We start from the raw sequence: 13,449 nt of genomic DNA on the forward strand, positions 1-13,449 counted from the left end.
TTTTTTGGACAATATAAAGTTTATTGGTGAAACGATATAACAAATGTACATTGACTGTAAATTCATAAAAAATGAGGCTCAAGGTTCTGAAGCTCACCTGAAATATGACTAAACAATGGCAATCATGTCTGCATATGGAGGACAATTATGTGAGCAGCTTTTCACACCACAGCTGGGATCATAAAAGTTTCAGCTCAACAGGCGTGTGGTTTCATAAGAGATTGCATCACAAAATACGAACAGTTTGGACGGACAGACAACTGAGCATCCACATTCAGGTGAGGTAAAAATCCTGAAGGATCATTTCTTTTTCGACATGAGTATGGCTTTCTCGGGATGAGGGTAGGGAACGCCAAACTTCTGACACAATTTATGAAGAGCCTTCTCAACTTTGTTGAGCTGACACAATTTATGAAGAGCCTTTTGAAATCTCATGTTTTACAAACTCCTTGTTGAGCTGGGCTGACTGCTGAATATCCAAACTTTATGTCACACATCGATCTCATCAAAGAAACTCTGTAAAAAGACACCAGAAATCTTCACACATTTTGGGGTCAAATCATGAAATGTTTTACAAACTCCTTAAAAAAGCCAGGTCACATCAGTAACAAGACACCATATGAAGGTTAGAAATTTTGGTCACCCTAAGTGAGTGAGTATGGTTTCGCTGCTGTTAGCAATATTCCAGCAATATCACGGCGGGCGACACCAGAAATGGGCTTCACACATTGTACCCACGTCAAAAGCCAGGTCAAGTTTGACTGAAATATTTGGTCAATACCATTGGATCAAAGTTTCAAGACAATGAGTATCCTACAAATGGTTTCACACAGAACTCGTTTCACATAGACATCCTTGATAGAAATGCTTTACAAAACTATTTTCCCTGAATGTTTGTCAAAATGATGTTGAAGAAGGTGAGTGAGTGTACATTCTCTTCTGGTTGGTTGGTTGGTTGGTTGGTTGGTTTGTTGTTTAATGCCTGACTCCAGCTTTATGGTTTGTAAATAATCAAGTCTGGACCAGACAATACAGTGATCAACATCATAAGCATCATTCTACGCAATTGGGATATGAGGACATGTGTCTACCAAGTCTGACCACTTCCATGGTCCTTTAAGTAGATAAAATGGCTGCGCTGAGAGCAGAAGGTTGGTGGTTCAATTCAAGAAGATGGTACTTGTCAATGATCTGCCTCATACTGACATTGGGGTGATAAAACAAGACCCTTTAAGCTCAGTGTCAGTAAAATGTATCTGAGTGGGGCCCATGTTAAACAAAACAAACACAGACATACAGACACTCACTCACACAGACAGACAGACAGACAGACAGATGGACAGTTTGGTTTGGTTTGTTGTTTAACGCCTGACTCAGCAATAATCCAGCTGCCGTATCATGGGAAATTTTCGAGGTATCTAATTTTCGAGGTTTTCGAGGTTAGAAACGCAACCTCGAAAATATTATATCCATGAATTTTTCCGAACTTCAAACCTTTGGGTTAGATTTCCTATCGATAAGCATTTCAACTGCTGGCAACCAATGACTTCCTGACATGCGCATTAACTCTGTAATGCCTGTCTACAACTAATCTTAACGTTCAGTGACCCTGAACGGCCTGAATAAACAAACAACAGAAATGCGGAGTCGAGACAATTAATTGTAATTGTTGGTCCAGAATAACATGCATTACAAAAATTAGGTAATTCAATCAGTGTCTTACATGTGAAGCCAAACCAACTGTTAATACACTTGATGTCACTCTCTGGCCAAACGGACTGCATCGGCGATGCCAGGTTTGATGAATGCGTTCTTCATCATTTCTTCTCTGGCTTTCAATTCTGCAAATGTAGACATAATCCAATTGGCATGAAGAGGTTTCATGGTTGACACTCGCAGATCCACATTTACACTTTGAAGGTCTGTTTCCTTCATAGAGTCTTTTACTTGCTCTGAGTACCACTCAGTGAACTTAGACTTGAGCGCGTCTTTAAGGGGCTTGTTTACACAAACATCCTGGGGCTGTAAGGCATCCGTGCAGTTGGGGGTACAAATACAACATCGATGTGGTTCTTCTTCTGTTTTGTGAGGAAAGTTTTGTTTTGATGACACTTGAACATGTCAAGGATGACAAGGGACTTCTGATGCTTGGGTAGTCCGAGATCCTTCTTCACTTTGTTGACATAGGGGACTAGGATGTTGTCACAGTACTCATCCATGGTTTCATCTGTTGACCAGTGGTTTTCTGAGTGTGTGATATGCCAATCACTCGGGAACTGCACACCTTGTGGATGACAACGCTCCGTCTTTCCATCATAAATCAGCTGCAGAGGTAAGAGATCGCCACTCATTGTTGATCCGACTACACCTGTGATCATTCGCTTGTCAGTGAGTCCCCCTATCTCTACAAGCTTTGACCCTTTCTCTGCCATGGTCCATTGCCCACACGGTACGTACTTAAGTCCTGTTTGGTCAAAGTTAATGATAAGCTCATCAGGGATTTTCTTCTCTTTGATGTTGGTACCGATACGCCCGAGGAATTCTTCTTTAATGTCGGAGAAGTTTTCTGGTACTGTGCGTGCACTTGTGGTTGCCTTTCGATAGGAAAATCCCATTCTGTTCAATAATGACAAAGCCCAGGCTTTAGTCAAGGTGATTGATCCGCCGTTGGTATCAAGAAGTCCTGGATTCACGCAGTTGACAATGCCAGTTGCTCTGGCAATGACGATTGTTGTGTTCACTACTACACCGGCATCACGAAGAGCTCTGATGTAGGTCTGTATCTGTTCATCAAAGTCTTTAAGTAGCAATGGTCTACCTCGGTTTTCTTTGGGAAGCGTTGTTTCAATCTTCCTTAACTCATGATTACTAGCCCCTGTCTTGCGAGCCTTGACTAAACGTCTTTTGTATCTGTCTCTAATTGAGCCAGCGGTAGATTCTCTAATGGGCTTTTGCAGCTTCTGGTAAACTTTTTACTGCGACTGGCAACACCATGTTCTAGAGCATAATGTGCAATCTTTGCTGATGTTTCGTCGTCATAAAAGTTGTAGGTGGATTCGCGTTTCCTTTTCTTGGGTGTGGACAGTGCAGTAAGAACCTCTTTGTTGGCTGCAGACACAGTAGTTGCCGTCATTTTCATTGATGGGGCCTTGGTAGGGCTAGGAAGGAATGTTTCGGGTTCATCAACAGACTTCTTTAACCATGCTATTAGACTAATTTTTTCTCGTCAAATGTAACGACATCGAATGAAACAAACTTTCATATGTGCGATGACACGTTTGAGTCAAGTTACTTTCATGTATAAACTATCGTAAACAAATACCAACCATTTGATCTTCCGCATGGTTTCAATTTCACTAAAGAGGTCAACTTCTCAGCTTTCTAACAACAACATAGTTTCAGCAGAGACCCATGCATACATGCTTATAGTTAGTTGTTAAGAAAACAATATCGTCTGAGAAAAAATGGCGTCATGTTTGAACTCTGCCGACAGAGTGTTTCATGGGTCATTTATCACAACAAAGGATCAAACGTTTGTTTTCATTACTATTATTGCTGCCATGGACTGGTATACCGGTAGTTATAACAGTCAGATGGCAGTTATCACTGGCTACTAGGAGTTTTGCCGATAGCTCAGTGAGTATTGGTCCGGTAGGTTATGTTTCTGGCCACTTTCTTCTAACCTCGAAATTAAAATTGTCTAAAATATTTATATATTTTAGGTCCCCAAACCTCGAAATTTAAATCACCTCGAAAGTTCTGGGGGTCTCAAACCTCGAAATTTTAGTACCTTGAAAATTTCCTGGTATATGGTATATGGCAGAGGTTTGTAAATAATTGAGTCTGGACCAGACAACCCAATTGGGATATGGTGACATCTGTCAACCAAGTCAGCGAGCCTGATCACATGAGTCACCTTTATGACAAGCATGAGTTGCTGAAGATCAATTCTTACCCGGATCTTCACGGGTGACAGACATACAGACACTCACACAGACAGACATTTAACATTTTCACCTCACTTCTGAACCAGGCAAATCAGTGGCTGATAAGATAAGCAATGATTTACATAATGGAGCTTAGTAACAGTTTGTCAGACAGGGTCCCTACCCACAAAGCGTTCGTAGCTCGACGACATTAGCAAGCTGTAGAGTTATGACAGGCGTAACGTTATGAATTATCGGGATCGGGACCCACGTCACACACTCTGACCAAATGATCCTCATATAGAATGATTAGCACAAGTGCTCCACATGGACACTGGGGACCTTCCCTGCACCAGATTCCATACTTATATGTTTAACCCAGCAATGCTCAATCCATACTGCAGCCTGTATATAATTAAGTCTGGGCCACACAACCCTGTTACCGACATTGTGGCCAACTAGTCATGCCATTCAGCTATAATGACACCCAATCAACAAAGTCACAAAGCATGACCACTTGATCCAACATATTCTGACTTGAAATCTCCACAGGTTATATACTATTGACATTTGTTATCTCACAGTTATCTCCCCTGACAAGACCATGACTGTCCAGACATACCTCGTCAATACCGTCCAGCTCTTCCCTCAGTTTCTTGTTCTCTTTCTTCAGTTTGTTCCTCTCTCGACAATATCACGCAGTTCAGAGTCTGCTGGGAAATTGATAAAAATTGTTATGGACAAAAATATTTCTGTGTATTGTTCTTTGGACTTTGAAAATCTCTTCAGAATTGGAGACTCTAATGTCAGTCCTATTTTGACTCCTTACCAGAAGGGGCACAGGGCACTTTTACCCACACTCCCCAAGCAAAGAACACATGATCCTTCTGTGCCCCATACTCACCAAACACAGCAAAGGTCACGGGATCGTAATCTCCCCTACACTGACCACCCACAGCAGAGGGCACAGGATCATAATCTCCCCTACACTGACCACCCACAGCAAAGGGCACAGGATCATAATCTCCCCTACACTGACCACCCACAGCAAATGGGAACAGGATCATAATCTCCCCTACACTGACCACCCACAGCAAAGGTCACAGGATCATAATCTCCCTACACTGACCACCCACAGCAAAGGTCACAGGATCATAATCTCCCTACACTGACCACCCACAGCAAAGGGCACAGGATCATAATCTCCCCTACACTGACCACCCACAGCAAAGGGCACAGGATCATAATCTCCCCTACACTGACCACCCACAGCAAAGGTCACAGGATCATAATCTCCCCTACACTGACCACCCACAGCAAAGGGCACAGGATCATAATCTCCCTACACTGACCACCCACAGCAAAGGTCACAGGATCATAATCTCCCCTACACTGACCACTCACAGCAGAGGGCACAGGATCATAATCTCCCCTACACTGACCACCCACAGCAAAGGGCACAGGATCATAATCTCCTATAATCCCCTACACTGACCACCCACAGCAAAGGGCACAGGATCATAATCTCCATAATACACTGACCACCCACCAAAGGGCACAGGATTACACTGACCACCCACAGCAAAGGGCACAGGATCATAATCTCCCCTACACTGACCACCCACAGCAAAGGGCACAGGATCATAATCTCCCCTACACTGACCACCCACACTGACAGCAAAGGGCACAGGATCATAATCTCCCCTACACTACACCCACAGCAGAGGTCACAGGATCATAATCTCCCCTACACTGACCACCCACAGCAAAGGGCACAGGATCATAATCTCCCCTACACTGACCACCCACAGCAATGGGAACAGGATCCTCTTCTACTCCATACTGACCTTTCTTTAGCTATAGGCACAGAGCACAGAGTTTTTATCCTCCCCACACAGAATACCCCATATCAAAGGTCATAGGGTCAGCTTCTGCTCCACAGAGCTCTATTTTGGCCAGAGGTTATAAGGTATACTGAATCTATCATATAATAATGTTAATCTTCTATGTTCAACACTGAGATGTACAATTAAAGTTTCTATGATCTGGTCGAAAACAAGACATATTCATTACCTGATGTCCTTGACCCAGAGTGACCCCTGGCTCCAGCAAGTTCGGCCTCGAGTCTCAAGGCCTTTTCTTTCTCCTCTTTTGCCCTGTTCTCCATTTCCATCAACCTCACCTGTCAACAGGAATTTATCAAATAACAAATTCAAAAATATTATTCAATAGCTTTTTCAAAACAAATTCTCATTTTGCAACATATTAAAATACCCACTAAATTCATAAAAATTTGAACAAAGCATAGTCATCATATTCATGTACCTCAGTTCAATTTCAGAGAAGCTTACAGCAGGGCTCGATTTAAGAGATGTTAACCTACTTGCACCAAGTGCAACCTACAATAAAAACCTAGTTGCACCAGCCAAATTCCAGTTGCACTGCTTTTACTACAATATGACATGAAAGAATATGCTATTGAATTATTTAGATGTTTTATTCAGAAGTTTACCCACTCAAAACTGACCTGCAGCTGGTGCAAGTTAGACTAAATAACTAGGTTGCACTTTGTAATATTGGGTTGCACAAGTGCAAGTAACAAAGCACTAAATCGAGCCTTGCTTACAGAATCAAGAATGTATCTTGATGAATTTTCAAATATTGCAAAAGCAAATATGTTCACAGCTTACTACTGACTAAAGATAATCACTACATTTGAACAAAATGAGTGAAAGATTTAACGCCATCACAATATCCCAGCTATATGGCGGCGGTCAATAATCGCTGACCAGACAATCCAGTGATCAACAGCATGAGCATCGATAAAAGATGACATGTGTCAACCAAGTCAGCGAAAACTGACCACCGATCCCGTTAGTCGCCTCTTCGACAAGCAGTCGCCTTTTATGGCAAAGCATGGGTTGCTGAAGAACTTTCAATCTTCAAAGAAACATGCTGAGTAATGGATATTAAAAGGCTAGATGGCAAAATATAGTTACTAATCAAAGTTCCAGTACTGATATTAAAATATTTTCTGAATCAATATTAACACACAATGTTTAGAACAAAATATGATGCAATCATAAGGAGAAACATATATGCTGTGGTGGCCATATTGAAAGTCAGTTTCAGATTTCTGACTGACTTACTTACAAACTTTGGAGGGTGTGGAACAATATTCCAGCAACATCACGGCAGGGGATCTGACGAGAAATGTCTTGAACAAACTTAAGTGTGGGTGTGGAACAATCATGTAATGTTTTGGCCAGTAGATCTGACGAAAATGTCTGTCAGTAGTGTCAATGCACTTTGAGATAATTTAGCCGCTTGGCAAAGGGCAAATACTGGTCACAATATCATGAACATGAAACATAAGTTATCAGTTGTACAATAAGAACAGAAACGTCAAGATATCAGTTGTGGCAAAACTCTTCAAACTCATGCTGAGTCACATGACCAACTACACCTATACCACATGTCATTACAGTTCGAACAATGATGACTTCGTAACAGCCATAACAGTTTTTTCAATGTGGTTCCTTAAACGAATTGGGTGTCATCATTGGTGGGAGTGAATGAGTGAGTGAGCATGGTTTTATGCCGCTTTTAGCAATGCTATGACACCAGAAATGGGCTTCATATTGTGGGGAATCGAAATCAGTTGTCAGCGTGACAAGCAAACGCTTTAACCACCAGGCTACCCACCGCTCCCTCAGTGGTGGGAACGTGTTTTCAGAGAAAATATGTACAATGGATGAAGGACAATGGACGATGGTGAAACAAATCATGACATAAGCATGCCTGATTCTCAATAAGGTGAGCCAACTGTCAAAACATAATATACTCAGCAGCAAAAAAACGTCAGTACGAATTCAACATTAGATAGGCATTGTAATCAAATCATTACAGAAATGGACATAATATGCGAATCAAAACATTTTTTTGTGTACAATATCTTGACACATCAATGAATAACTCAGCACAATTTCAGGACATTACGTGAACGTTTGCAGTCCATTCAGACCCTTGACTTCAGTATCTAGTGTGACCACCACGAGCGGCAATAACTGCAGCACAGCGTCTATGCATGGAGTGCACCAATCGATTGATGAAGGCCACTGGCACCTGGAACCACACTCTGAGAAAGTCATGGCGCAATAAATCGGCTGTGTTCGGCCTTGGTATGACATTGTTCTGTCTCCTCTGAATTTCATCCCAAAGATGTTCAATTGGGTTTAAATCAGGACTAAGGGCTGGCCACTGCATAATGTTGACACCGTTGTGCTGTAGGAAGTCCCGTGTAGCTCTGGCAATATGGGCCCGGGCGCTATCATGCTGGAAAATGTTGTTCTGGTGACGTGCAAAATGTGGTATGACGTGGGGTCTGAGAGCTTGGTCGATGTAGCGCACCACTGTCATGCTGCCTCCCCTCCCTGGACCAAGGCTCTGGAACACCACAGGACCCACTCTCTGGTTAAGGCCTATTCCACCCCATACCAAGATGCTTACACCTCCCCATGAGTCTCTTTCCATAACACATTGGTCTGAGTAACGCTGGCCACGTCGTCACCATATTCTTGTTCTGCCATCTGCAGTTGATAAGCAGTACCGACTCTCATCTGTGAACAGAACAGTTCTCCATTGCCCGTATCACCAGTTGTGGTGTTGTAGGGCAAACTGTAGACGTTCACGCTGATGACGAGGGGTGAGGATAGGTCCAAGGTAATGTCTACGGCAATGGAGGTTCCCGCTGTTAAGATGTCGGCGTACTGTATCAGTACTGATTGGTCTTCCATGTGTTCCCACTGTCTGGCGTGCTGTTTCGGATGCCTGCATGAAGGGATTCTGTACATGCTGACACACAACATGGCAGTCTTGTTGTCTTGTGGTCACCCTTGGTCTGCTAGTACGGGGGCTATCATTTGTGGTGTTGGTGGTCCGGAAACCTTGCTGCAGCCTGTAGATGGTCCGAACATTGACCTGGAAGTGATTGGCAACGGCTTGTGCAGAGTGGCCAGCTTCAAGTCTTCCTAGCGCCTGGTTCCTCTGAGCTGTCATGAGTCGCAGCATCCTGCTGACGTTGTAATGTGAATGTTTCAACCAAGTTTCGGGGTGCATTTTATAGGGCTAGTCCTTGTGAACAGCACGTGCAGCATGAGTTGCATGAAAAACATGGAGAACACTGTACCATCTCCGAGATCAGGTTGCCTTTTTGAGACCATTTGTTGCTCCATTCTGAGTTTGGGAAGGAATGTCTTTGCTCAGGTAAAGTTGGAGATGTTGTCAAAACTATACAATCAAAACATTAAATGAGTTTACATGTAAGTTATCCGTTTCTGTGAAGGAAAATTCCAAACTGACGTTTCTTTGGCTGCTTAGTATAGATTCCTAGTTTCAAGTAGTAATTTAGGATAGACTAAAGGACCCCCCTCCCCATCTGCATGCTTATCACACAGCTGCTTTCTTCAGTTCAACAAGTGAGCTTACATTGAGGTCAGCGATGCTCTCCAAGTGAGCCATGTTCTGCTTCACCTCCTTCTCATACCTCTTCATCAGCTGAGAGTGCATCGTCAGCATCCTGCAACACAGCATGTCCAGAAACCATACTAGAAGTTTAGGGGACAAAGTGTGTAACCTAGCTTTTTTGCATTTACAAAATACTGCATATTTCTCAAAAGGCTGCACCTGTGGAAGAGGAGGAGAAGAAGAGGAGAACAAGAAGGGGAGAAGAAGATAACCTAGCTTTTGATTGAGTTGAGTTTACAAAATCAGCAATATTCCAGCATATTTCTCTGTAAATAGAAGCTGCACCTGACAATCCAGGAGAAAGCAGGAGCAGGAGGAAAAGAAGAAGGGTGAGAAGAAGAGACGACAAGGGGGTTACTGAAGATCAATGTTCTAACCCGAACTTCAGGAGGAAGAATAGAAGAAGAAGAAGAAGAACCCTAGGGGTCTGCTTTGTTTCATATGTACATAGATGGCATGAACACAATATGGAATCCACCTACTTGTTCAGCTTCTGTGACTCTTGATCTGTGTGTTTTTTCTCATCCAGCTTCTGACCGAGCCTATTGGTGTGCCAGGGACGAGGGTCAGTCTGCACATACACACTACCAACAGAGGAAGGACATTCTGCACACATCTTGTCCCTACCCAGCTTTCCATCTTCCTTTTCATTGAGATTGATAACATGCTACTCAGGTTCTGAATTCCCACGTTTCATGTATGAATCAATCTCTGAGGTAAGCATGTTTATATATTTGTTTTAAATCTTTGAAATGATGTTCATTTTCAAAGAAACAACAAGAAAATTTATCATTGATTCCTCAAAATATAAATGATTTTGGGTTACTTTATAGAAGAAGATACTTTTAAGTGTGCCCTTATAGCACAGATATGTCAGCGCTTTGAGCATGCAACGTGCATGGATAAATGCTCAACATAAACAGACTATTATTATTATTTTTTATCCCCAACAATCAAATCTATCCTACAGTCCCTGAAGTCCATTATTTTCCCTTACAGCCCGTGAATTGAAAGCACTGAATGGAGTCTAAACTCTAAATTATTTACATGTTCTGAATGTCCCATTTGACTGGAAGTCCTCTTGAGCTTATACACATATTGGGTTGTTGGTTTCCATGACAATAATATGTTTTCAGCATTTAGTCTGTTGTTTATACATGTAATCTTCAACAATCTTACTCTCTAGTTGTGACATAGTTCCGGAGTAAATCTTCCTCCTTCTTTTTCTCTTTGAAAACATTCAGCTCTCTCTGTAGCTCATCTCGGTGCTCCCGAAGTCGATGAAGGCGACGCTTCAGCTCCACATTTTCAGCTGCAGACTGAAGACAGATAGGGTAAACCTACTGGTACACACTGAAGACAGATAGGGTAAACTTACTGGTACAGAGTGACGACAGATAGGGTAAACATACTGGTACAGAGTGACGACAGATAGGGTAAACTTTCAGAGCTGGGGTAAACTGGTACAGACTGAAGACAGATAGGGTAAACTTACTGGTACAGAGTGGTAGGGTAAACTTACTGGTACAGACTGAAGACAGATAGGGTAAACTTACTGGTACAGAGTGACAACAGATAGGGTAGACTTACTGGTACAGACTGAAGACAGATAGGGTAGACTTACTGGTACAGACTGAAGACAGATAGGGTAAACTTACTGGTACAGAGTGACGACAGATAGGGTAAACTTACTGGTACAGACTGAAGACAGATAGGGTAAACTTACTGGTACAGACTGAAGACAGATAGACAGATAGGGTAAACTTACTGGTACAGACTGAAGACAGATAGGGTAAACTTACTGGTACAGAGTGACGACAGATAGGGTAAACTTACTGGTACAGAGTGACGACAGATAGGGTAAACTTACTGGTACACACTGAAGACAGATAGGGTAAACTTACTGGTACAGACTGAAGACAGATAGGGTAAACTTACTGGTACAGAGTGACGACAGATAGGGTAAACTTACTGGTACAGACTGAAGACAGATAGGGTAGACTTACTGGTACAGAGTGACAATGGACTGATTTCACTGACAGACTGACAATGGATGTGGTTCACTGTTACAGACTGACAACAGATTGGGTTTATGGATACAGACTGACAACAGATTGGGTTTACGGATAGGGACTGACAACACATTGGGTTCAATGATACACACTGATAACGGACTGGGTTCACTGACAACAGATTGGGTTCACTGACAGACTGACAATGGATGTGGTTCACTGTTACAGTCTGTTGACAGTCTGTATCCATAAACTAATCTGATGTCAGTCTATCAGTGAACAACATCTGTTGTCAGTCTATCAGTGAACAATCAGATTGGGTCTATCAGTAAACTGACAACAGATGTCAGTCTGTATCCCATAGACTGACAATGGATGTGGTTCACTGTTACACACTGACAACAGATTGGGTTCACTGACACAGACTGTTAATGGATGTGGTTCACTGATACACACTGACAACAGATGTGGTTCACTGAATACCCACTGAAACCTTGGGTTCACTTTAGACTGACAATGGATGTGGTTCCCCTCAGATGGACTGCAGATCAGGTTTAAAGACACAGACAGACAACAGATTGGGTTTACTAATACAGACCGATCAAAGATTGTGTGTACTGAGATTGACATAGACTTAGAAAACACTGGGTTCCATCTATAGACCAGTCAAAGGACTTTTATATAGATTTGTATTATGTGATGAGGTTACTACTAGAATTTCATCAATAACATTAACTTACATGAAAAAAGAGGAAAAGTCTTAAATGTTTAAAGTTCTTTTACCTTATTGATTTGAATGCAGTACGGCTCACATAGATTGTTTTGTTAAATACCAATTACGCTTTTAGATAAAGAACACAGACAAATTCCGGTTTTTAAGAAAATAACGATTTCCCCCTGAAATGCCTGCAATTGCCCTGGAAACATGCTTGTGTACCGCTGATAAATCCCCGAGCAAAAAATCATAGATCTTTCACATAAATATTCCACATTGAAGTAAACATAAGAGAAGTTTGCATGTAACGTTAAAAATGCTAATCTAGTTAAGTGCATCACGTTCATGTTTCTGTCGTTGTTTGAACAGAACGAGACATCGCTGTTTGTTTGTTATGGTGATTCAGGCCACAGCTCTCAGACAAGACTAGTGTTCACAATCACAGTTCGGGTCACGACAGGAAGTGTGTCTATAGGCTAGGCTACCTGTGTACATGAGTGTATATCAGGATATGACATCGTTGAGGCGTACATCACGTGGACAAACCAACAGCTGACCCGGAGACAACACGGATGTCATCTGTCACATGACGACAAGAGGATGGGTTGTTGATTGTTGTCTCGTCGCAGCTGATCGTGTGGTGACCTGATCGAATGTCACGTGATCAATTGTTCGGACTTGAGAACGAAACGAAATAATCATTACAGAAGGGACCATTCATTGCAGTGAAAAGAATTACTCAAATTTGAATTTCTATCAGCTGACCATGGGTTTGATTTACTCTGACGGTCATCTACCAATGAGATAAACCTTTTTACATATTATTCACGTAAGTTGCATGGATAAGATCTCATAGACGGCGCAACATAATTTGGCTTCAAAACAATAATATATTTGAATCAATATCTATCAATGTGGAAGCCGGTGGCTGAGCGGGTTAGGCGGCTGACTTTGTGTGCTGGCGATTAGGTGCCTGACTCTGAGGGTGTGGGTACGAATCCCAGATGAGACGCGAACCAACAAAAGAATTAGAATCTGTACTTTACTAAAAACGTGTAATCCCAAATATAAAATATGCAATAACTATTAGAGCTTTAAGTGCATTAATTTGCAAGATAAACTTTACAGAAAAAGAAACTGTAAATATACCAATCAAAAGACTTGGAAAAATACCACATTCTTTCAAGTTGCTATTCCGCGGTATGACACTTGATCATAACGTTTCAGATAAATATAATAATGACTTACTACGTACATAATGAAATGTAGG

The 13,449-nt window shown here is 42.0% G+C and overlaps 1 protein-coding gene across 5 annotated transcripts; it reads right to left on the reverse strand.

The window, feature by feature from the left end:
- Nucleotide 1: 1 nt before the first annotated feature.
- Nucleotides 2–12,841, reverse strand: LOC124266362. 5 transcript variants are annotated; one of them, XR_006895747.1, is made up of 8 exons: nt 12,305–12,514; nt 10,632–10,771; nt 9,935–10,036; nt 9,414–9,504; nt 6,000–6,108; nt 4,549–4,636; nt 445–516; nt 2–389 (listed from the first exon to the last, which is right to left on the reverse strand). XR_006895747.1 is itself a non-coding variant. In XM_046701175.1 (6 exons), exons 1-6 carry the CDS (start codon nt 12,756–12,758, stop codon nt 4,596–4,598), a joined length of 534 nt encoding a protein of 177 aa, XP_046557131.1. In that variant the 5' UTR covers nt 12,759–12,841; the 3' UTR covers nt 4,591–4,595. The 5 variants fall into 5 exon arrangements, 4 of the variants coding, with proteins under 4 accessions (XP_046557131.1, XP_046557130.1, XP_046557132.1 ...); XM_046701175.1 differs by lacking the exons at nt 2–389; nt 445–516; nt 12,305–12,514 and adding an exon at nt 12,711–12,841 and having other exon boundaries at nt 4,591–4,639; XM_046701174.1 differs by lacking the exons at nt 2–389; nt 445–516; nt 12,305–12,514 and adding an exon at nt 12,665–12,841 and having other exon boundaries at nt 4,591–4,639.
- Nucleotides 12,842–13,449: the final 608 nt, after the last annotated feature.

This window comes from Haliotis rubra, unplaced genomic scaffold, assembly GCF_003918875.1.
Source record: "Haliotis rubra isolate DU_JTF1 unplaced genomic scaffold, ASM391887v1 Scf125, whole genome shotgun sequence".
Taxonomy (NCBI): Eukaryota; Metazoa; Mollusca; class Gastropoda; order Lepetellida; family Haliotidae; genus Haliotis; species Haliotis rubra.

Excerpts from the sequence above, each read along its gene's own strand:
- LOC124266362 (XM_046701173.1), bottom strand. The coding sequence starts at position 12,430 with ATGATTTTTTGCTCGGGGATTTATCAGCGGTACACAAGCATGTTTCCA. Across the intron at positions 10,037-10,631 it reads AACTATGTCACAACTAGAGA|TGTGTATGTGCAGACTGACC; the intron begins GTAAGATTGTTG and ends CTCTGTTGGTAG. Across the intron at positions 4,640-5,999 it reads CTCTGGGTCAAGGACATCAG|CAGACTCTGAACTGCGTGAT; the intron begins GTAATGAATATG and ends TCAATTTCCCAG.